Source organism: Balaenoptera borealis, assembly GCF_965194805.1.
Source record: "Balaenoptera borealis genome assembly, chromosome: X".
NCBI lineage: Eukaryota > Metazoa > Chordata > Mammalia > Artiodactyla > Balaenopteridae > Balaenoptera > Balaenoptera borealis.
This window is the reverse complement of record NC_138881.1, coordinates 100,879,316-100,904,453: the sequence shown is the minus strand read 5'-3', so window position 1 is coordinate 100,904,453 and position 25,138 is coordinate 100,879,316. Positions and strand designations below refer to the sequence as shown.

Below are 25,138 nucleotides of genomic sequence, written 5' to 3'. Positions count from 1 at the left end.
ATTAGAATATACCAGGTAGCTTTAGTTGAAGTCGTTATCTTAAAGCATTTATATGTTAAGACTTACACCTTACACTGCACTGTAAAGTTTTTATAAATAACAGCAATTCTTATTCCCGTGGAACTTGCACTTTTAAGTTTCTGATGTACATGTTGTGGAATGGTCTTTTAAAATGTGCTACCTGTAGTGTTTTCAGTGGCTAAAACCTAATCTTTGTTTGAACAAATCCTCAGATAGCATTTGATCCTCAGCTCTTCAGCTTTTGAAGATCCAAGACAAAAGCTGAGAAATGGGATTTCTGTGTTCTAATCTTGACTTTTATAAATCGATTTTGTAACTTTTATATGACTTTATTGGAAAAACAATAATTTCTCGTGCACCAGTTCTGGAAAACTACCAACACTTCCTAAGAAGGGGTTGAAATAAAAGGTTCATTTGTATTTAAATCCTTCAATGATTTTTAAACTTTTTTCAGTTAAAAACCGTATTTTTCCTTAACAGTGGTTATATGTGGAAAAGAAGAGGGCAGGCCTAGGTAGGGGCAAACTGTTTTCAAACTTAAACCTCTGATTTTCACCTCAGAGGCAGATGAAGTTTTGGGGGAACAAAGGGACTGAAGGGACTCATCATGAAAAGATGAGTGTGTGGCCACGCGTGAGTAGATAACGCATTTGTATGTGTCTGGAGCCTGTCTGCCATGTCATAGCTCTTAAGATTGTCTGCATATGAAGCAGCAGTTAGAGGACCTCTGCCTCATTTAGGTTAAAATAATACTATCAAGATATTCTCTACCCTAAACATAACCCTTTTGGACTTTTATTGTGAGAAATATTTTGCTCTTCCCTGGCCTTATGAATTAAAACATTTATTTTGTCCTTTGTTTGTTTCAGAGTTTTTGTGTGATAAAGATAAAACTTTAACCACAGTGGTGCCCATCGTTCCCACCACTGTGCCATCTCCTACTACAACACCCTCTCCAAAGGAAAAGCCAGAGGTTGGATCCTATTCAGTTGTAAATAGCAATGGGACATGTCTTCTGGCTACCATGGGGCTGCAGCTGAACATTACTCATGATAAGGTATAGTTGCCTGTTTTTATTGATACATTGTTTCTGTATCTCCTTTCAAATGTAGTGGGTCCAGCCTTCACCCCAAGCGTAGTGTTATTAGAATGATGCAGTTTTAAATAGAGATTTGTGTTGACTTGTAGAGTTTTGATTAATTTGAGTTATTATAACCATGAAGAGTTAATGTCACTGTCAAGGTGTTGTACTGGCCAGCAGGAAACCTAGTAGTTTAAAGGACTCTTTGGGGTGTAGATTCTTTTTGCCATCAGTAGATCAGAATACGAGCAGTTGATCTTTATTTCAGTTAGTTTAAAATATAACTCCTTCACACTTTTACCTGAACCACACTGTAGGTGTGGAACAGTGCAGCTGTTTCTCCAGCTATTTGATGACTTGAATGGTATAGGTAGATAGGTAGATATAGATAGGGGTGCACGATGGCACTTCTGGTTGCAGTGCTCCACTGGGGCTACAGAGGGCGTGCCAGCAAACCAGTCCGATTTTCAGAGTCCTGGGACTTTAAACAAGCTAGACAGATGGCTCTTGTGCTCCATTAAAAAATGTGTTTTCATTTGGCTCATTATTTGAGGAAGCTTTCCTCTTGTCTTCCTTTTTTTTTTTTTAAGTCTTCTGAGTCATAGCTTGAGGACCTGGGCCAGCTTTGAAAGTAAGGTATCATACACTTAAGTATCCATATCTAGGAGACAAAAGGATTTTTTTGTTCTCCATGAACTTGGTCTTATTAGAGTATAAGATTTTGCTGTAGATTTTTATGATTCATCTGTACCTCTCCCTCTTCTTCCCCTGAAGGTTGCTTCGGTTATTAACATCAATCCCAACACAACCAACTTCACTGGCAGCTGCCATCCTCAAACTGCTCTACTTAGGCTGAGCAGCAGCAGCATTAAGTATCTGGACTTTGTCTTTGCTGTGGTGAGTAACAGGTTCATCAAAAATTAGGGGAGCACATCTGAAAATCTAAAAAGGGGTGTGTGTGTGTCTGTGTGTGTGTGTGTTTGTGTGTGTGTGTATTTGTTGAGAGGGATAATTACCTCTATTTTCTATTTCAACACTACTTAATTATAAAGTGTAGTCCATTGATCCCTGTTAATCCCTCAGGGTCACTTCGATGTTCTGTGGGCTGGACTCGAATTCTGCTATTCTGTTTTTATATAGACCTTAGGGTAGGAGTAAGAATTAACCCATATTAAAAAAAAAGTCTAATATATCCATATAGATATGTTATAATAAAGTCTACTTATAAAAGACAAAGTAAGTTCCATAATATTTTTCTCTATTATTGGTTAGAAAATTCTCATGTTTGTCTGTTATAATATTTTAGGCTTTTTCAAGGCTATACCATTTGTAATAGTATCAGTAATAATGATAGCTAACACTTATTGAGTACTCACTATGTACAAGGCTCTGCAAGTGCTTTATGTGCAGGATAGTTTATAATGGCAGCATTCAGGTTTTTGTTGTTCATGATCATATCAAGGGCTGAACCCTAAGCAGAAGTTTCCATGCATGCTCTGCTTCTAGGTAGCATAAATTGATCATTGGGGACTTTATTTCCACCTTCTCAGAAGCAGTTGTTATCCCCATAATTTTTCGAAGGGTGTGTGTGTGTGTGTGTGTGTGTGTGTGTGTGTGTGTGTGTATTGTATGTACACATGTTACAGCAAATTGGAATGGGGAAGAGGGGCTATCAATGAGGGAAAATGTTGAACCACCAAAGTTACTGTATAAGGCGCTAAAAAACAGTTCTGCTTTTAAATCAGATTACTCTTATCTAGGGATGGGGAAATAGTCTCAACATCTGATATATGAAAAGTTAGGTATGTCTTTGTTTCGTGTCTGAACTTGGTATTTTGAGTCTAAAGCCTCTTATCTCTATGGAATATATGCCGAGTAATTGAGGATTATATTTTAGAAAGGTTTATAAAAATCTTCCCTTTTTCCAGCATTCAAATAATTACGCCGTTGTAGTACATATATGACCAGTGAACTACTATTAAGAATGTCTAGTTAAGCTTGTCATCTTCAGTGTGGTAAGAGCAGACTTCCCAAGTTACCTCATAGAGATTATATTATAGTCAATAAGAATGAAGAAAGTAATATTTTAGATTGACTCCCTTTTGAGTGATTGAGCTTGATTTTTCTAGCTGAGGTAAGATCCTAAAAGGAACATGGTTTCTTCTGACTCTCATGGGGAAACATGTAATATTTAATGATTACAATATTTAATTGCCCAGCAGACTATTCTAAAATGTAATTCAAAATAGTGACATTTTAACCATGCTATAGGCACTTTGAAAAATCAAGAAACATCTGCAGTGTCACCAGAGTTCAGTGGGGCCCATCTCACCTTCAATCCTATCATGACACTTGCTTCTAAGGATAATTTATTGAATTCAGTGTATGTGCAGGATGTTATGGTGGGATACAAAGAGGAAGGCCTGTATTCTTCAGATGCCCATGGATTAGTGGTAAAGATAGCAATGTACTAATAATTCCTGTTTTTATGGAAGGCCTTGAATGTCATGCTGGCTTTTGGAATTGATTCTTTGGGCAAGTAGAGTGCTGTGGGATGAGTGCTAGACCAGAGGAAGATACAAAGTGCTATAAGAGTGTAGAAGAATGAGCCATTAATTCTACCTAGAGGAGAGTCAGGAGGGTTTAACAGAAGAGATGGCATTTAAGCTGGACCTTCAAGGATGGGTCAGATTTGTACACATGGGGGAGAATGGGGGGAGTAAGTGAAAAAGTACAAGCTACCCCTGGATAAAGGAACACAATCAAGACCAGGTGGAGAATGAGACATGTAGCATGTTTAGTGAAAGATAAGTTTGGAAGAGTAGTTGGGACTAATTGTGGAGAGCCTTGAATGCCAAGCCAAGGAGAGATGCGATAAGGTTGTCAGGTCCTCTTTATGCTTCCTCCTGAAATTCTCTTAGTCTGCCCCCTGGTTTTCATTCCCTACTGATTCAGGCCTGCATTACTTCTTACCTGGATGTTTCAGACAGCCTCCTAACTAGTCCCATCTCTTCCTCCCCTCCCCCAATGTACTTCAGCATCAGCTTGATCTTCCTGAAGCTCAGCTCTTCCTCAGAAACCTGCAGTGGTTCTGTTTTGCCAACAAGAAAACATCTAAATTCCATGCCAGGGTAGTTCAAGCCTCCCCTCCCTGCCATGCAATGTAACCTGCATATCCAGCTTTATGATTCCTTCTTTCCCTTTTTATGAATCTCATGCTTCCCTTACCCTGTTCCCTGTGCACATCCCGTGTGGTAGGAGAGCGTATGAGTAACCAGTACCCAGGCTCTGCAGCCAGACTTCTGGTGTCAAATCCCAGCTCACTGACTACTGTGTAGCCTTGTGGAAGTTACTCAACAACCTCCATAATTCAGTTACAAAATGGGGTGTTGCAATTCTTCTGTTCTGTGAAGCCTCACATGTAAAGTTTTAAGAACAGCGCTTGTCACTTCGTAAGTTCTCAGATGCTAGTGTGCTTGTGATTATGCTCATTTTCTGACTACCTTTACTCACGCGGTTGCCTTCTCGAATACTCGTTTCTGCTTGTTTCCTAATTGAATCCTACCCAATTCAAATGGCCCATCCCTAAGCTTGTGTTACCTTTGCTCCTCCCTTAGTTGGAAGTAACTTCTCGCCTTTTAATTTTCATAACCTATCACTTTTTTGTAATATGGTTATTTATTTATATCTATCTTCTCTTACCTGGCAGATTGCAAACGCGGTGGGGGCAGGATCCATATCTGGTCCACTTTGCTGGCTCCCTGGAACACTTAGATATGTTACCTGGTACATACTAAAAGCACTGAAATAATGAGAATGACTGGCTAATCAGATGAGTGCTTCAGAGAGAAAATAGCAGCGAAGGAATGGTTAGAGCTGGAGAGGCTGAAAGGCAGGGAGCCCCGTTAAGAGGCTGTTGTGATCCAGGCTAGAGGTGGTGAGGGCTCAGAAAGTGACAGAAGGAATGGAATGGAGGGAGTGAATTGCTGAGTGTCTAAGAACCATATGAGCACACCTCTGGTCCAAAAGTTGGAAACAAAATGAAGAGGGAAGGGGTTTCTGTCACATTTTGAGTCCCTTTACTTCGTTGCAGTTTATTCTACTGGTCCAGGTCTAATCCGTGGTTTTATCTTCTGGGTAATAGTATTAGATTACTTTCTTTCTGTAGACATTAACTGTACCTGTAGACAGTTGTGATGCATTGATTAACTGGAAGCTCTTTTTCACACAGAAAAATGAAAACCGATTCTATCTAAAGGAGGTGAATGTCAGCATGTATTTGGTTAATGGCTCTGGTAAGCAAAACATTGGCCTCGGGGAAAAGAGTATGGGTTACACTGAAAGAATAGAAACCGTAATTATCTTGTTACCAAATAGTGCCTTATTTAATGGACCAGAAGATTCTATGTCAAAATTGTACTTTGACCATAACTTAGTAACTTAGAACTAGAGTGTTCTACCTTTTGCAGTATCCCATATTTTCAAAGCATGGTAGATAATAGTTAAGAATGTGACTGAGTTTTAGAATGTAGAAACATCTATAGAGAGATACGGAACCTAGTGATCTTAAGAATGGCTTTTTGTGGGCAGACCCTGTACCCTAAGCCCCCATATTTCACAGAAAAATCCTGAGGACTGTCCCATTTTTTTTTTTGTTGTTGTTGTTGATGGGATAAGAAGTTACTAACATGTTTTTTTTTCCCTTAAAGTTTTTAGCATTGCAAATAACAATCTCAGCTACTGGGATGCCCCCCTGGGAAGTTCTTATATGTGCAACAAAGAGCAGACTGTTTCAGTGTCTGGAGCATTTCAGATAAATACCTTTGATCTAAGGGTTCAGCCTTTCAATGTGATGGAAGGAAAGTATTCTACAGGTAAGAATCAAGCAAGTTTTATTAATAATTTATGTTCTTAGGTTGACTGCTGGGTGGCTTTTCCTTTGAGTCATGGGAATTTAAGCACTGAAATAGAGGAATATGAATTCACCTCTCGACTCTGTTGTAGAGTTCTCATAGCCTTGGGCAAGTTGTGTAACTATATTTAGCTCATCATTTTGCTCAAATTAGATTTGTTTTGTGATCTCAAAACCATTTGCAACAAAGTTCTTAAAGCTAAAACTGATAGGAGCTTTAAGTGAACTTTACTGAAGGTGTAGACATTTCTCCATGGGTTGTAGTTTGTGGGAAGGGTGGCACTTGGGAGCAGCAGTTTTTGAGCATCTTGCCTCCGCCTTCTTGGGGCCATCTTCTCGCTGGAAACATTTTCATACCAGAATTAAAGCAGTTTGGTCTCATTTTGTTAAGACAAAAGATTGCAGTAGGAAAGCCTCAGATATCATGACCGATGTTTTGGCCAGCCAGAAAGATCTGGAGAGTTTTAAAAGCATGTGCCAGTGTGAATGAAGCTTTTTGAAGGTCTACTCAGGGCTAATGGTGGTATTTATCAGATTTTTAGTGAAAGCTTTGTGAAGGGCTTATTACAGTGTGTTTATATGAATATGAAATATGCATTTGGCATTACAAGATTCAAATTTGCTTGAAGAGGAAAAAGTACATAAAATTCCTTAATTGGCTCGTCCTTTAAAACCAATTATTTAAAATTGATGGTTTGTGGATCACAGTTCTGCCCAGCAGAGCCATCCCAGTCATCCACATCCTTTTTAACAATTAATTCTATGGTTTAGAAGGAAATGTGGAAGCTGTGTTTAAAGTGAATGTGCTGCGAGCTGCTCAGCAGTTTTGCAGTAGTGCTGAACACCTAGCCTGACTTCGTTAGGCCAGAATAAACTGGGCTCTTTACCCTACCATTCTTGTGATTAGAAGGGTTAATTACAATTTAAAAATACTTTCAAGAATTCATTTCCCCCTTTGTCAGTTTTGCTTACGTACTTCAATTATTTTGATCCTTCAATAGTTTTACTTCTGAGTCTTTATCGAGCTCCCCTACATTATTACCTTAATTTTAGGTCCAGATTTGTGTTTAGAACTTAAAATCATTTGCAGTGTAAAATCCGCTCAAGCCTGTTTATCTAGTCAGCTGTAATAGACATGAGCTGTGTTTTTTCTCTAATTTGAAACTTTGGTTTTTATGTACGTAGAATTAAAAATGTCACCCAAAGGAGTATACAGCATTTAGTACTGATAATGAATGCGTAATCTATTTGTGGAGCTAGGTTCTTGACTGTGGGTACCTATAAATACAACACACTGGTAATACTTCACTGTTTAGGAGGAGGAAATAGACTTTCAGTAAGGTAAGAGTGTTGATTGGATTTTACTGGATCAGACTACTCTCTAGAAATGGGGAAAATAGCCCCTGTGGGCTGCCAGCCCTGACCAGATTGAGAAACGTGGTAAACACACTCAAATTAGTAAGAGGTCCCAGTTTCTTGACTTTTGCAGCCGCTAAAAGCATATACTTGAAGTCGGGAATCTGCAAACTTTTTCTGTAAAGGCTCAGACAGTAAGTGTTAGGTTTGGAGGCCATGTGGTCTCTATCACAACTATTCAGCTCTGCTGTTATAGCATGAAAACAGCCACAGGCAATAAACAAATGAGTGAGGCTGTGTTCCAATAAAGCTTTACTTGTGGATACTGGAACTTGAATGTCATATAATTCTCGTGAGTCACAAAATCATCTTCTTTTGTTTTTTTTCCAATCATTTAGAAATGTTCAAAAGGCATTTTTAGCCCTTGGGCCAGATTTGGCTCACGGGCTATAGTTTGCCCGATCTTTGCTCTAAAGGATTCCAGAGCCAGCATGGCTGTTCTGATCCCACAGTTAAACCTTCCTGATCTGCTCCGAGTTTCCCAGAAGACATTCACTCTACCACTAAGAGTCTAATCCTGCTATGTAGCTATCTGGCTAGATTAGCTCTCTTCATTTCTGATAAAGTAATACTCCTATTTTGGAAAGCACTTGGAATATAAACAATGAAATATATAGACACATGTATGTGTTTTACTCATAGATATAAATGAGTATATATTCATATATATCTATATATACACACATACATGAATGAAAGGACAAATAAGGTTTAGGATTTTAATTCTAGGACACTCCATAATTTTATGTAGCTTTATCATTAAAATATATGTCTTAATTACTTAAAGTTGATCTTATAAGAGCATTTCTGAATTTTGAATCAACATCTTTTGCTTTTGGACATCATTTTTTTTATTATACTCATTATTTGTTACACACTTTTTCTCACCTACAGCCCAAGAGTGTTCGCTGGATGATGACACCATTCTAATACCAATTATAGTTGGTGCTGGTCTTTCAGGCTTGATTATCGTTATAGTGATTGCTTACCTAATTGGCAGAAGAAAAAGTTATGCTGGATATCAGACTCTGTAACACTAATCCACATGTGACTTTGTTACAAAACAATAAAGCAAGTACAAGATCCAAGATCCAACATGCAATACTGTTCGATTTAAGGTATATATAGTTGCAGTTCTAATCTTAACAACAAGTGGTACAGAGGATTTCGAACTTAAATAGATAAAAATACCCCTAAAACTCTAAACTATAAATTAGTCACATGATTTTGGTTTTCCCAACTAAGGAATTTAAAAGTTATTTCTACAGCAAAAAACATGTGCAAAATCACGTGGATTATAGATTCTATTTTATTGTCTTGAATTAGTATTGCATTGTTCTCACTTTAAACATTCTGACTAGAAATATACAGCTTAGGAAAGGGTTAACCGCACCTCCACATGCAGTCGAATTGAGACAACACATTCTACAGTGGATTTGTACTTGCTCCTTTGCATTTTTTGGTGATTTTGTTTGCAGGTTAACTTAGCTGCTTTGGCATTGCTGTGTATTTGACTATGAGAGATATGCCAATAGATTTGAACAGGGTCTAGTATTATTATGTTCTTAGCAATGCATGCTTTTCTAATGCCTTTTGAATACATTTGTTTTTAATGTGGCTGTAGTGACAAAAGATACAAAAGCTTTAAAAATTTTAGAATAGGTGTTAATCTTATTGTTTAATCTTTTTAAGAAAAAAACTGGATATTTCCGTCTTTTAAATTGTAAGACACAAGACTATTCCAACTGGGCATTTCAGTCCATTTTCTAGATGTTCTAGAGATAATTGCTAGGCAGTGCCAATTTGGGGTGTTAGTCCTTTGTACCCGTAAATTGGCTTCTACATGCAGTGCTAAAATTAATGTAGATTTTCCTTTAGCTTTCTAGTATCCTTGTTGGTGATGGTTTGTTTTATTCTCTTCTTTTCTTTTCCTTAAAGAAGAAATGCCAGTATGTCCTAGAACCTAGATAAAGAACTTGCACCTAACCCAAAAGTCTTGGCCTTCTCTTTGTTCATGAAAAAGCTGTTCTTTGTTTCCAGCTTGTGTTGATTGCTACAACATTTACTAATGTGGCTTTCACATTTAAATAGTTCTCTGCTAATCAAAACTTACATTATTATTGTTCATTATGGTAGCATCATCATTAATTCATGTACTTTGTGTTGAGTTCTGTGCTCTGGGGAGATGCACCAATTGTCCATTTAACCTGCACCACCTAATGTTTATATGAGAAAGCAAAACATTTCTGCTTGATAGTTAGCACATCAAGTATTTCTTGCTGCTTCTAGGTCTTTCTTTTTTTTTTTTTTTTTGGTATTGAGATGGCTGAGCAAATATTAAAAAATTGTTAACATGCAGCAATATATGGCAGGTTCCGTGTTTTGGGGGATGGGAGATTATGTGTGCCTCCCATTCACTAGAAAATGAGATATCTGGGTTCCAAAATGTTGTTTGCGTTGAATAAATTTGGTAGTCTAGTGACACACACGCAGAGGCAATTGCATGTTAGCATGTGTATGTCTGTAACTACCTTTCGAGTTATATTGGCATGATAAATATTTTCTCCCACTTAAATTTGCTCTCTGTTTAGAGTAGCCTGAAAATCTTACTGGCTCAGAATAAGATTCCTGACTAAGCCCCTCTCTAAAAGCTACATTGAGCTGCATTGCCAGCTTAAGGCACTTTTTAAAGGCTAAATATAAATCTGATTTTTAAAAAATATTTTTTATTTAAATAGTGTTTTAGTGTAAGATTGTTAACGTTGTAAGAATGGATAATGCTTGCAAGAATGTGAGCCTTAGATATTTCTCATGAGTCAAAACAAAGCAGCTTTTTTAAAAAATAAAAGTTGGAAGCACAAGTGGGTGGCACACTGGCTTAATGCTGTTAATGTTTCTAAAAGTTTCTACCTTTAGATTATATATCTGATTTATATTAAAATACCTCTAATTAGTACTGTTTTATAGAAAATCTGACTTAATTGAATATTTTTGTATTTTACATGGGCCAGTTTATATGCTGTTATTTACACTATCATTTCCTATAGCCATGTGTTCTTTGTACCTTTTGTAGTTTTGCTTTAACAGATTTACACCTTGATGATCTGACACTCTATTTGGTTTCTGGGTGTTTTTCATGGGTTAGCATTTGTATAAAGAAACTGGTCCATGTAAATACTTTCCATGTTTTTTCCTCAGATGTTTAAACCACTAGTTGATGTATGGTATTTCTCTTCAGATATTTGCCTGTCCATTTGCTCAACATATTGCTTCTAAAACAAACAATAAAGATTCTTTTATTTCTTAAGGAAATTTGCTCACATTTCTTTCCCGTTGGCTAAAGTCTAGATTTTGTATACTACATAATGGCAATTTCTTCCAAAAGGAAAAACTTAAGAAATGCTCAGAAGTAGAATTATTTCCAGAATGTTCTGTGTATTACTGTCTGGAAGAGTGGTCCCATACATAGGTCCCTACTGATGTTGGGGTGGCTATAGAGTAAGAATCAGGTCTGGGATGAGACGTGTGTGTGTGTGTGTGGGGGGGGGTGTGTGTAAGCTCCCCAGCTGAATCTAATGTTTAGGCAATTAGGAAACCAGTGATCTAGAATATTTATTTCATAGTAAAAGTGACAGAATATCTCTGTATACTTTTCTCAGGTCCTAAATTGAGGCTGATATTTAGTATCTGTACATTTCAGCCACACAAACTGACCTATTGATCCAAGCCAAAATAGGATTGTGTGTAATCTTTCTCTCAGATCACGTTAAAATGCTTGAACCTTCCAATTTCCAGATAGCTTCCCAGTCCACCTTAGTATATCACACACAAAAATTTAGCAGCCTGGCTAGTCGCTTTCCTCTGGATTACCCAATTAAGCCACGTGACTGCCAGTTAGTCATCAGAGCTCCCAGCTCTACTAGCTACCATGTGACTTTGGTCAAGCTACTCAGCTGGGGTCTCTCTCGTTTTTTCATCTGGGGACTGAGGGCTGTTAAGTCCTGTTACTCTTATTTCTTTGAGTGATAGTTTTTCATTTCAGTGAAGAAAAATATACATTTGAGTATTTTTAGAAGGAACCTGATAAGCTACTTGTTAGGCATCAAGAACATATTTACATACAGTGTAAAACACACCATCTGAAGTTTCTTGCGTTTTTTTAGGAGGGATTATTATGAGACTCATATTTTTAGGATTATAGACTTTTATCTCTGTTTATTTAGGTAGATAATGTTACATTGTCTTGGGCTCATCTCTCTCCTACCTATCTCTTGATCTTCTACCCTGGTACATAACTTTCTGCATCAATAATTACCATATCTTATTTTTGAAACTAGTATAGAGTAGCTTCAAGTATCTTTTCAGATTCATGTAATATATTTCAAACAGTTTGACTATAGATCTAAAAGGTATATAATAAATAAGATGTCGCATAAGGATGTGCTTCTAAATGCTGATTCTTCCAAAGAGAATTTTTGACACATTGGTTTTGAAGAGGTGTTTGTTTTATATTTTATTATAAATGTACATCTCAGCTTTTCAGCCCTCACACTGAAAACTGTATTTGAAAAATTTCTGAACTAACAGAAAATTGAAGATTAACAGCATTTTAAAAATCTACATGAACCTTTCCACTGAGATTTCAATGGTCAGTGACACTTTATCTTTAAAAATCTTCATTGCTTCCGTGACTATTAAACTCTTCCACAAATACACTTTTCCTTTCCCCAGAAAGGTCTCAAGTGTACATTAGGCAAATAGATCAGGTCAAAATGACTTATAGAATGAGGTTTTCTTTTCTTGGATGTGATTTTATAAAAATTACTGTTTTACCAAAATTTCTTTCCATTACCTAAAGAATTTTTAAAGGCCGAATTCATAAAAATCAATAATTATTATAAATTAATACTTCACATACTAACTGAGAGCATTTTAAGTAAATGACAGCATCTAGAAAGATCTTTGTATTAGCAGAATTGCCTTTTTGATCTACTCTGGGAATATTTGTCTTGCATGAAAGCCTTAAGAAAGCCTTATTGGAAGTATTTATGAAAGTCGTTTCAGTACTAGGTCAAATACCCAATTTGGGAAAGAGGACTATGAATTCGTTGCCAGAATAAGACATTAATCTAATGAATTTTTTAAAAACCAAGTTACATTAAATCCAAGACATAATACTTTATGGTCATGTCACCTAATAGTTTATATGCTGGGTGGTAATTTGGGAAATTGAAAGGGAGGAGCTAACTGGGTGCTCTTAAAACCATATATTCACAAGTCACATCTGGCAACCTCAGCTATCTGGATTTTTAACAAAACCAAGAAGCAAGTGAAAAAGATCATTGAACTGGCAGCCAAAATTGATGTCATAAAGTCCATAAACTCTAGGATTGCATCTTGTTCCCAGTTATTGCCCCAGAGACTAGCAAAAGGCTGGCACATTTCTTACATGCAAACACAATCAGACGTGCCTTGCAGCTATTCATTTTTATTTTCGGCACAGTTCTAATAAGCTTAATTATCTGATTTATCAATCCCTGGTAAATTGCAAGCTAGGAGGAGAACTAGGGCAATAAGAGGCAAGGAAATGGAAAATAGAAGCGGTGGTTCAGGAAATGGAAAATAGAAGCGGTGGTTCAACACGCCAGCCACCTCCTCTCTCTGCAAACATATCTCCATCTGCACTATCCCTTTCTTCTCCAGTCTCAGTAGGTTTTCTTCTGGTCAGTGCTTCTGGAATCCCATTTCCCCTTCCTCCCAGGAGACCTTGTACCAGCGTCTTCAACCTGTAAAATGCTCATGGCTCTTTCCCTCATCCTGTAACCACAAGTCTCTTCCACCCTGAAGGTATCCTTTCTTGACCCTGTGTCCCCCTTCTAACTACCTACCTTTCTTCTAAATGTCTCATAACGAGTACTGTGTGTTCCGCATCCCAAGTTCTTGATCTCCTAACCAGTCAATCACTTCCCATTCACTCCTAAACCTGCAACAGTTTGACTCCTAGCCCCCACCCTCCGTATTGCTACATCCAGTGGACATTTCTCAGGCATCTCTAATATTTTACACTGTTCTCCCATGATAATTGAAACTGTTTCCTTCCTTGGCTTCTGTGGCACCATTTTCTACCTGCCTTTCCTACTTTTTCCTGCTCCTTTATTCTTCAAATATTGGTGTTCCCAAGGGTTTTGTCTCTGATCCTTTTATTACTCTATCTGCCCTTGCTGAGAAATATCTTTGTCCCTGGTTTGAACTATCACGTCAACCACTTGGTTAGGACATAGGTATCTTAAACTCAGCAGATCTAAAACGGAATGTCTCCCTCTTCCACATATCCCTCTCCACCCTCCCCCGACACGCAGATTTTAAAAATTAAATTTAAAAAAACCCACACAAAAATAACTACAAGTAAAACTGAAATGCATATATTCCCCCTGTATTCCCTATCACAATGAATGGCACCAGTGTCTACATAATCATGGGATTGGAAGCCATTCTACAATATTGTCTCCTCCTACATCTGTTTGGTCAATTCTGTGTTCTAATTGGATCTCTAGTCCATCCCTTCTGCATCTGCACTTCATTATCCGAGTTCAGGACCATATTATTGGTCATCTGGCTTCTAGCAGTAGAGTTGCTTCCTAACTTAGTACCTCCAGTCTTCCATCTGCCGTAACTTCTGAAACAAATATCCTGCTTAAAATTCTGCAGCAATTTTTTTTTGGGGGGGGGGCATCAGTATAAGGCCAAACTACCTAGAGCATACGGTGCCTTTGTGAGCTGATCCTAGTACCCTTTTCCACCTCTTTTCCAAGAGTACCTCTTAATCCATTGTTCTAGCTATGCCAACCTACTTGCATTTCACCCGAAGTGCTGTGTTTTCTTACCCTCCATAGTTTTGTCTGTGCTGCTTTCTATACCTGGAACGCCCTTCACCCATTACCTGCGTGGTTAATTCCTATTCATTCTTAAAAATTCAGCTCTGGTGTCACCTCTTTCAAACTGTGTCTTGTGTAACAAGGCTGAGTTGAGTGTGCCTCTGAAATATTTCGATGACACTGTGTATTCCCTGCCCCTATTACAGCACATTGTGAAATTATAACCGCTGATTTTCTTATCTGACTCCTACACCAGACTGAAATCTTGAGGCAAACAGTTATGCAATCAGGGCCAGTTTATACCTTTTCTTACTACTAAATGGCCCCATATTCCTATGCATTGAGTTCTTACATCTGCTATGTATAGTTGTTCATTTGGTTCATTTCATTAATACTTCCCAATCTGCAGTGTTCTAGGTACTGTGCTTCTTCAACATCATAACAATTTGCCTCTGAAAGCTCACAGCCTGATCATCAAGGAAAGGCTAATTATATTTATCCATTAGCTTCCATTTGAAAAATCTGTGAAGTATGTGATCATTTTATATATCTTTTCATCCAAAATGACTGCATTTTTTTTGGTACTTAAAAGTATATGATTTGGTTATTTGGAAAATCACTTTTGTGGAACATCTCATTTGTTGCTAATGAATTCCAATGACTTGTTGCCTTGGTGTAAAAAACAAATACGTGTGTTGGGAAGTACTGTCATTTTAACTTAAAATGTACAGATCTGAAATTTTGTCACTGTTTCTGTTCTCAATTGTCCTTTCTCCACATCTAGCTCAAGACTGCAGTGCAGATGACGACAACTTCCTTGTGCCCATAGCGGTGGGAGCAGCCTTGGCAGGAGTGCTTATTCTAGTGTTGCTGGCTTACTTTATTGGTCTCAAGCGCCATCATGCTGGATATGAGCAATTTTAGAACCTGCAGTCTGATTGATTATATAAAAATACATGCACATAACAAGATTTTCTTCCCTTTCAGTTTTGAAATACTTTGTTCTTTAAGATTGATATATTGAAACTTTACTTCTTAAATCAGTCCCAGCATTTTGAGATAATTCTTTATTAATAAAAACTGTTAATAGAACAGCATAAAATTTTAAAAAAAATGTTGTATTTACTGGTCCTGAAGACAAACTTGTTGAAAAGAACATCGGTGTGTGGTGTTTTAAGGTCTATCTTAAGAAGCCTTGGCCAAATTTTGATTCTAACCCAAGATGCCTTACACTTATTAACATGGCCATTATGAAGATAAAATATGTAGTTGTCTCCTAATGGAATTAATAAATATTGTTTCACTACCGGTGTTCTGTTTCAGTGTATAAGAATTATCCTGATTTAAGCTCATCACAGTGCCTTTGCATATAGTTCATTAAATAAATGTTGATGTGGCATAAATGCCCATCAGATGCTTAAACTTGGTTTTCAGTTGAATGTCCTCAGGACCATCAGCATTTTTTAGGTTATGTGACTTTCTTTGAAGATGAAGTCAGTATCTTTGGCTTGTGACTTTTCCCCAGGTAAAAAACAGACCCAAGAGGCTACAACAGAGCTTCAACTGGCTTCAGAATTAGAGTTTTCAAAAAACTTTCTTTTTCAGCAATAATAGACGGAAAGGATTCAAGCATATTTAACCACTTGCCTTTTTTAAAATGTTTTTCTCTTCCTTGGATGCCTGATTAGCGTTGCAAGATAGAAATATTCTATGAACTAATTAGGAGAGATTGTGTTGTGTTTCTCTACCTCATCTTGTTGGTCTCTAGAGCATTAAAATCTATTTAGTGTTGTCATCAGACTGGTACTTATGAGCTGTAAGCAGCAGCAATCTCAGAAGGGAGGCAGCGAAGCAAAGCAGCAACTCGGCTCCTGCCTTTTCCAAGACGGCCCCTGTGGGGCAGAGCATAGATGGGGTGTAGACAGAAGCTGTTGGCATGAAAATGAGCTAGATAATCAGCCCCTGTTGAAGCACGCTCCATGTTAGAAGTGCAGCACAGATATTGAATGTATAGACAAATAAATAAGAAGGAAGCTTAAAAAAAATAAAAAAAATAAAAGAAGGAAGCTTAATCAGTAGACTCGAGAATTTCACATGGAAGTGATTATTTTATTAATTCATTCTGTGTATATATTGGCTTGTTCAGAATTTTTGTAATTCACTGATTACAGCATTTTGGTACCCAGCTATCAGTCTCTGAAGGCTTTCAGTAAAATATAGTAAATCTTTTTAATAAAAGCTAATGTCATTACTAAAATCTGTTCTATATACTCAGAACCTCAGCAGCATTTTTTTATGAATGACAAAAGTGCAAGAGGAAGAAAAGATAAAATTAGAGGAAAAATGCAAGTTATTATTCAATCATAAATCACACCAAGTATCACATTTTGTTAATTGCATTAGACTTATACTGGAAAGGACTTTAAAGATTCCTTACTATAACCCCATAATTTTTTCAGAAAGAGGAGTGACTTCACTGAGGTTACATATCTAGCAGGCAACAAAACCATTATTAGCGTTTTGATTAAAAATTGTCCCAATGAAGTCTAGTCACTCAATAGTAAGACTAGTTTAAACTTGAAACTGTGAGATCAGAACTGGGCACTTTGAGTTTCTGTACTAATTTCAATAAATGACACATGATACCAACTTTGTTTGCTTGAGTATTTTTAAAAGTACTGAATATTGGCTTTTTCAGTGGCTTCTATTTTGACCTCTGTTTGCTACTTCAAAGCCTAAACCTCCTTGGATGGGATCACAGACATGGGAGGAAAAGAGAAGGGAATGAACACTTGTTGACCTCCTGATGTGTATCATATACTTTAGAAATATCATTTAATCCTCAGATACCTTATAATATAGGTATTCTTATCCCCCTTTTACAGATGAGGAAAGTGAGGCCCAGTTTAAATTACTTGACCAAGGTCCTTTAGCTAGTAATTGAAGGAATCAAGATTCAAACTCAGTTCTGTCTCAGTCCAGAGTTCAGAATCTACATTGCATGTGCACACCGCCTTCCTGGTGGTCCAGTGGAGTGGACTACAATGTCCATTGGACTCTGCTATTATTCTTCCAGGCCACTGCTCAGCTAAAATTACATATAACCTGATAGCTACCTAATGCTTGTATGAAAAAAATTATACAGCATTTTCTTGATCATGAGTCCTTTTTAACTTAGATGTTATTACTCATACAGAATTCTTATTTATATTTTCACGATAGCTGTGGCAGGGGAGAAAGGGAGTGGGGAAACACGCAGGTAGCGGTTTTAAGTGAAGATTCCCGCAGTGCCGCTCTTTCCCCCGCAGTGCCATTAGACAATTCAACGTAAAATCTTCCCATATTAGGCAAGCACAATTCTTTGTTTTGGACCCTTTCCCATTCTTCCCTTAACTTCTGCTTTTTGTACTGAGGTATTAGGTGTGATTTGAGATGAAGTGACAGTGAGAGAGACAGGAGGATCGGTTGCTTGGAAATACTTGGGTGGACATAGTGAAAATAAGAAAATAAGGGTAATGCTGTAAAAGACTAACCTATGTACTTTTCAAAATGCTTGTTTCTTGTTTTCTTGTTTCTGCTTAATTGCATTCCTTACTAATTTCCTTTCCTTGCTTTCTGTCTGTTCTCTTCTAACAGCTGAAGAATGTTCTGCTGACTCTGACCTCAACTTTCTTATTCCTGTTGCAGTGGGTGTGGCCTTGGGCTTCCTTATAATTGTTGTCTTTATCTCTTATATGATTGGAAGAAGGAAAAGTCGTACTGGTTATCAGTCTGTGTAATCAATTAAATCTAGTGCTTTTTGGGGTTTTTTTGCCATCAGAAGTTATGTTTTCCATTGGCTAAAGAGCCAGGAAATGCTGTGCAATTGATTGTTTAAGATATGCAGATTAACCTCAGTGAGTTGCTAGCTAACTTGGGCATGAGTAGCACTATTAGGACCAATTTCTTCTTTTTTTCCTATTTTTTCTTCCTTTGTAAAAGTGTAATTGAAAGAAAAATTGTGGCTTAGAATATTTTTTTTTAGTGAATAATGATTCTAAGCCTCTGAATCCAATTACGAAAGCATTTCTACTGAAGTATAATTTTATATGTTGCAGTTACTTGTATTTTGCCTCTTTGACATTATTTGCAAAATCAGAGCTGTTAGAGAATTTAACTTGCTTCAGGAAATAAATTCAAGAACATAGTGAATTCATTTTCATTGGTGGCAAACATAAAATTTGGTTTGTAATAAGACTTAGATTCCCCACCGCCTAAACAAGATTATTTAAATTCTGATTTAATTTTCCTGCTAGTTAAAAAGAAAGAAAGAAAGGAATGTCTTCATAATATTGTATTTAATAGCAAAAGTCTGGCTGTTTTCTTAATTACTGTTAGTGGCTACTATATTTTAATAAGGATGTCGCAACTAAGACTCGGTGCAGCCAAAATAAATAAATAAATATTTTTTAAAAACCCCAAACAAACAGAGATGTCTTTTTTTTTTCCTACTGGAGTTTGGAATATATTGATTACCTCAGACTTGCCATTTATGCTGAAGGTTGAAGTAAGATCTATGGCGGTTTTTTTTTTAAGGTGTTGATATAGAAAGGGTTATTTTTTTTTTAGAGTTATGATTTAGAATTTTTTTTCCCTTAGAGCCTTAACTTGTTCACAAAGTTAATTCATCCTCCACTAAAAAAACAAAACAAAGCTTCTCTATTTTGTGTGCCTCCTGTACTCTCTCATCCCCTGTATGAATAAGTTCTAATTGATAATTTTAATGTATTGGTTTCTTTTTTCTCACAGCAGCATGTGCTAACTCTAGAGGCTAGTGGGCCCTGAAGTATCATCAGTCAGATGGCTGCCTGGCCAGAGCTGGACCAGGATTATTCTGTAAATTTGTTGATCTTGATACAGACTTATATCCCTGTAGAGACCTCTAATGGCTCTGGCTACTGGAGTAAGGTACTAGAGGCCACTCCTCCCAGTGTCTGCTTGATCGGCTAGGCTATTGAATTGTCCTTTGATTTGGAAGCACACTGTTGTATTTCTCTAGTGTCCAAATGGCTGCTTTGCACTCCTGTTATTAGCATAAGGCAGATGTTTATTTTATCAAGCTATTTTATCTCTATATAACTAAAAAACAAAAGTTTTCCAAAGATCTGCCTTCACTTTAAAAATGTTCCTTGGATTGGGACTTCCCCTGGTGGCAGTGGTTAAGAATCCGCCTGCCAATGCAGGGGACATGGGTTCGAGCCCTGGTCCGGGAAGATCCCACATGCCGCGGAGCAACTAAGCCCGTGGGCCACAACTACTGAGACTGCGCTCTAGAGCCTGCGAGCCACAACTACTGAAGCCCATGTGCTTAGAGCCTGTGCTCCACAACAAGTGAAGCCACCACACCTCAAGAAGAGTAGCCCCCACTCACCACAACTAGAGAAAGCCTGTGCGCAGCAACAAAGACCCAACACAGCCAAAAATAAATAATTTAAAAATGTTCCTTGGATTAAAAAATTAAGCCTAAACCTTAAATAAAGTTAGTTATTACATCCAAGGATTAGGTCCCCATCTACCTCTTAGCACAATGCAGATGCTCACCACTGTATTGCTGCCATTAACTGATGCCAGAACTCTTTGCCGATAAATGAAATTGGAAAATTTTGTTTTTTAAAAAAAAAAGAAAATTCATCAAAATCTTTCTTTACTCTCTTTATATATAGTGCATCTCAAAAGCATATATTCCAAACTGGAGTAGAAATAGATTGCTCAACTACATTTCCCTTAGAACTCTCTGGTTCTGACTTGTAGACTCAAGCTCTCCTCTGTTTGCTAAGTATATAAAGAATGTTTCCTTTTAAAATGTTCTTCTTTGAAAACAATTGCTTATTTGTTATTTGGTCAAAATGATGGCATCATAAAAAACAGTGGCTTCGTTTCAAAAAATATTTTTGAGATGATTGTCTAAAAGCCAGATTATTTAAATCAGCCTGTGACCTTGCTAGGTATATGGATTGGAAAATTCAGATACATTCAAAATTATGGGTTCATTTAAAAGTTTTCTACTTGTTGGGGTAGGAGACTAACATCACTAATTCTTCATTGGGTATCATGGTTTTATCTTAGATAATTAGCAAACATGTTTTAATTCTTCTTTGAGAATTAAGATTAATTGAAATATAAAATATTAACAGAGGGTTCAAACAATAACTGCTTCAACTCCAATAAAATACAGGAAGCCCAAAATCTATCAACTGAGTGTTCAATAAGCTTTGCTCACTGAGTTCATTTTTATGTCAGTACAACAGGGGGGTCAAATAGTAGGACTTTGAACTCATAAATATAAAGAATTGTTTTTACCTAAGCTTCTTTGGAAGAACTGATGCCTGCTGCTACCTAAAGTTTTGTATATATCAATATAGTAACCTAATTAATACCTACAAAATAAATACTGTGGTACTCTTGTTTGATCTGATGTGTGTGAATTTTAGATTGATGGATTAAAATATAATAAAGATCATACAATCTATATCACTATGGATAACTTCATTTTTATTCCATGTTCTCAGTCTTAAGAGCTTGGATTGATTTATAAAATCTAAGTCCCTCAAATTATTGTCTTTTGAATTGTCAGTAGGACTCATATGATCTCATAGGTCTGCACATTAACCAAGTGCCATCATTAAGAAGGCATTAGAACCTTTAATGCAGACATTTCAAATATGGGGCCTATGTGGTCATGAAAATTCCAAGAAAGTATTGAAAATAAAATATGGAAATCAAATTTAAGAGCTTCATAATAAATGTACTTTCAGCATATGTATGTCTGCATTGATAAACTGTACTCACTGTTGAAGTTCATTCCATTCTGAGCAAGATACACCTCAGGGATATGACAGGGGCTGAGAAGGAGCTATCCATTTTCTGAAAATTCCTTAGAACCCAGCCTAATGCTCAGATGTTATATGATTGGATTAAATGACATACATTCCTTTTGACATAAGAGACATTTTTGGTGGGAGAAGGAATTGAACTTTGGATCTCTCCATAGTTCCTGAGTAACAGGGTTTCATTTTCTGATAAATGTTTAATGGCTTCTAATTCAGTCAAAAAATGGCCTTACCTTGCATTTGTGGGACTGGGGAGGGGGTTCTCGATAGAACCTGTCTTGTCTCAGCTTCGCTGAATATATTTCACAACTCTGCACCTCATAGAGCCTCTGAAAGAAGCACTTTAAGATTATTGATAGCAAGTAGAGTGGTTCTATGTATGTTGCCATGTATCTAAAAAGTCAACTTGGAGGTCCATCTTTTTATTTTTTTTAATTAATTAATTTATTTTTTATTTTAACATATTTTATTTATTTATTTATTTATGGCTGTGTTGGGTCTTCGTTTCTGTGCGAGGGCTTTCTCTAGTTGTGGCAAGCGGGAGCCACTCTTCATCGCGATGCGCCGGCCTCTCACTATCGCGGCCTCTCCCGTTGCAGAGCACAAGCTCCAGACGCGCAGGCTCAGTAGTTATGGCTCACGGGCCTAGTTGCTCTGCGGCATGTGGGATCTTCCCAGACCAGGGCTTGAACCCGCGTCCCCTGCATTGGCAGGCAGACTCTCAACCACTGCGCCACCAGGGAAGCCCGGAGGTCCATCTTTTTAAATTCAGTGTGTATACTGTAATGATAGAACTGCCTAATTCTAAGGAAACGTTTTGCTTTCTCTTTGCTTTTATTGTCTGTATGTATTTGGATGGCAGTCGTAAATTTGAGTCCCTCTGTTTCAAGAGATAATGAACAGGAGAAATCTTGGTATACAATACATTTTTAGTAGGAAAATGCAGCTATAGTTTTATTTGTTTATTTTATAAATTTTTTATTTGTTTATTATTATCTTTGGCTGTGTTGGGTCTTCGTTGCTGTGCGCAGACTTTCTCTAGTTGCGGCGAGCGGGGCCTACTCTTTGTTGCGGTGCATGGGCTTCTCATTGCGGTGGCTTCTCTTGTTGCGGAGCACGGGCTCTAGGCAAGCAGCCTTCAGTAGTTGTGGCTCGCGGGCTCTAGAGCGCAGGCTCAGTAGTTGTGGCGCACGGGCTTAGTTGCTCCGCGGCATGAGGGATCTTCCCGGACCAGGGCTCGAACCCATGTTCCCTGCATTGGCAGGCGGATTCTTAACCACTGCGCCACCAGGGAAGCCCTATAGTTTTACTGAGCAGTTACAGTGCTGTGCACTTTACACACATTTCATTTAATCCTCATAGCAACTCTCTGAGGTTGGGCAGTATCATTCCCAGTTTACAGAGGAGGTAACCGAGGTTACCTTGGTTGGTTACTTAACAAAATTCCCACAAAGAGTAAGTGACAAAACTGACATTTGAGCCCAGCTCCGTGTGCCTTCAAAGACCATGCTCTTAACCACTATGCATCCTGGCTGCTAAGAAACAAAAGATTTTTAAAAAACCGTGTACCTTACATTAAATGGTTACAGAAATCTGACTTCTGTAATCTTCTGTCCTACATGTAGTTACCCTGTAAATGTTCTTCGTATTCTTAAAATAACTTTAGTTTTGTCCAGCCCACTTGAAGCAAGGACGGATGCTGTGGCAGCATGCCTTTTGAAAGATCAAACCAAGGCCAGTTTGTGCTGTACCTCATTAGTAATGTTAAGCCCTGAATGTCACTTTTTTTTTCAGAGTAGCTTCATCTAGTTATTCTGATCACGTATCATTATCATTCTGCCCTCAAACTGTTCTGCACCATGAATCATTTTGACTATGCATTAGTGTGTTTAAGAGACTAAATGGAACTCTCTCCTCACTTTACCTAAATTAATGCCATCTCTACCCCCCAGCCGTCCCCCAGCCTTAAGTGCAGTGTAGCCATGACACTCGGCAATCCTTGCTAGGTGCTTGTGAGCCCCAATACGCAGTTCCTACTCTTAGATCTAGAGCCTTTTTGAGAGGATTTCAAGAAATCCTTATCCACATACTTAAAGTTTCCAACCATAATCTGCAGCACTTCCCCCTCCCACCTCATTTACTCTCCTGTACTCGCTTCTCTCCAGCCATAATGGCCCTCTTGCTACCCCTCAAAGACCCTAAGGGTGCCCTCACTTCAAGGCCCTTGCGCTTGCTCTGCCTTCTACCTGGAAAGGTATTCCCCCAGCTATCCTCATGGCTCACCCTCTAATCCCATGCAGGTCTCTTCAAGTGTCACCTAGTCAGGGCAGCATTCCCTGCGCACTCTAATAGAGCACTCCCTGCCCCCACCACTTCCCATCCCCCTTACTCTGTTTCACTTCTGTTACTTACCACCTATTACCATCTGACATACTATATACTTTACTTGTTAATCTGTATTTCATGTTTGTCTCCCACTAGAAGGTAAACTTCATGAGAGCAAGAATCTTTGCTGTGTTTACTAGTCCGTCCCAGTCCCTAGAACAGTGCCTGGCACATAGTTCACACTGAAGAAATATTTGCTGATGGATGAGTGGTCATCTTGTGTAATAGCTAAACACTTATTAAGCACTTTCTACCTTATTTCATCAAATCTAAGATGCCATCAGTTGTAAGATAAATACTGCCAGTTAAACTGTGAGAGACCTACTGGTTTCAAAAATGTGGAAAAAGTACATCTTTTTTTTTTTTTTTTCTTTTTTGGCCGCACCGCGCAGCATCTCAGTTCCCCAGCCAGGGATTGAACCCGGGCCACAGCAGTGAAAGCCCGGAATCCTAACCACTAGGCCACCAGGGAACTCCCAAAAATGTTCATCTTAGAGTTGATATGTACCAGGCACTGTGGAGAGTGCCATAGGTGGATTATAACACCATTAATCCATTGAATGCATCTGGGATTCAGACCCAAGTGGTCAGAGCCAATGCCTTTAAGCACACTACCATTACAACCTCCCTTTAGTATGACATACTGCTGCTTGTGTCATTTTCAATTCCAAAAACAGAAGTCTGTATCTGTGGTGGTTATGATTTTCAGTTTTAAAGCAGACAGAATTTTTAATATTCACGTTTCCTTCTTTTAAACGCTACATAGCTTAGGGTGGCAGGTATATCAGAAAAGAATTTGAATCCTGGCTCTTAACACGCAGCACAAGTTACTTAACCTCTCTAAGCCTAGGTTTCTACATCTGTAACATGAAGGTGGTACTACTACCTATCTTGTAGGGTTTTAAAGGGAATTAAATAAGATAATGCCACCAAATATACATAGTAAGCAATAAGCGTGAGCTTTTTTTTATTATATAGATTGGAATCTTCTTCCTAAAGATGATAGGTGTCAAATGTTTAGATAAGATCATGGAAGGAGGAAGTGAAGAGAGAGAATAGGGCTAAGATTAAAGCCTTAAGGAACAGAAATCTACTCAAACTAGGTTAAAAAAAAAGAGGAATGGGACTTCCCTGGTGGCACAGTGGTTAAGAATCCACCTGCCAATGCAGGGGACACAGGTTTGATCCCTGGTCCGGGAAGATCCCACATGCCACAGAGCAACTAAGCCCATGCGCCACAACTACTGAGCCTGCGCTCTAGAGCCCGAGAGCCACAACTACTGAGCCCATGTGCCACAACTACTGAAGCCGCGCGCCTAGAGCCCGTGCTCACAAGAGAAGCCACCGCAATGAGAAACCCACTCACCGCAACGAAGAGTAGCCCCCGCTCGCCGCAATTAGAGAAAGCCCACGCGCAGCAATGAAGACCCAACGCAGCCAAAACTAAATAAATAAAATAAATTTATATATTAAAAAAAGTAATGAATTATGAAGTGATTGGATAAGCCTCACAGAATCCAACTGAAGGAAGTATGTCTGGGACTCAAAGGAGTAGAGTTAAGTTATAAAGCTTCAACTG

At 38.0% G+C, this 25,138-nt stretch overlaps 1 protein-coding gene across 3 annotated transcripts in view; it reads left to right on the top strand.

Annotated features, from left to right (window-relative positions):
* LAMP2 (lysosomal associated membrane protein 2) overlaps window positions 1-19,782 on the top strand; it is a 35,897-nt gene extending 16,115 nt beyond the window's left edge. The window contains exons 5-9 of one of the 3 annotated variants that reach the window (XM_082377348.1): window positions 891-1,078; window positions 1,877-1,999; window positions 5,334-5,397; window positions 5,812-5,976; window positions 15,090-19,782. In XM_082377348.1, coding sequence (XP_082233474.1) covers window positions 891-1,078; window positions 1,877-1,999; window positions 5,334-5,397; window positions 5,812-5,976; window positions 15,090-15,229 — 680 coding nt within the window. In that variant the 3' untranslated portion in view covers window positions 15,230-19,782. Of the gene's footprint in view, window positions 1-890; window positions 1,079-1,876; window positions 2,000-5,333; window positions 5,398-5,811; window positions 5,977-8,324; window positions 10,737-15,089 lie in introns of those variants that run through there. The other 2 variants (XM_082377349.1, XM_082377347.1) reach the window with 2 other exon arrangements.
* The last annotated feature ends 5,356 nt before the right edge of the window (window positions 19,783-25,138 follow it).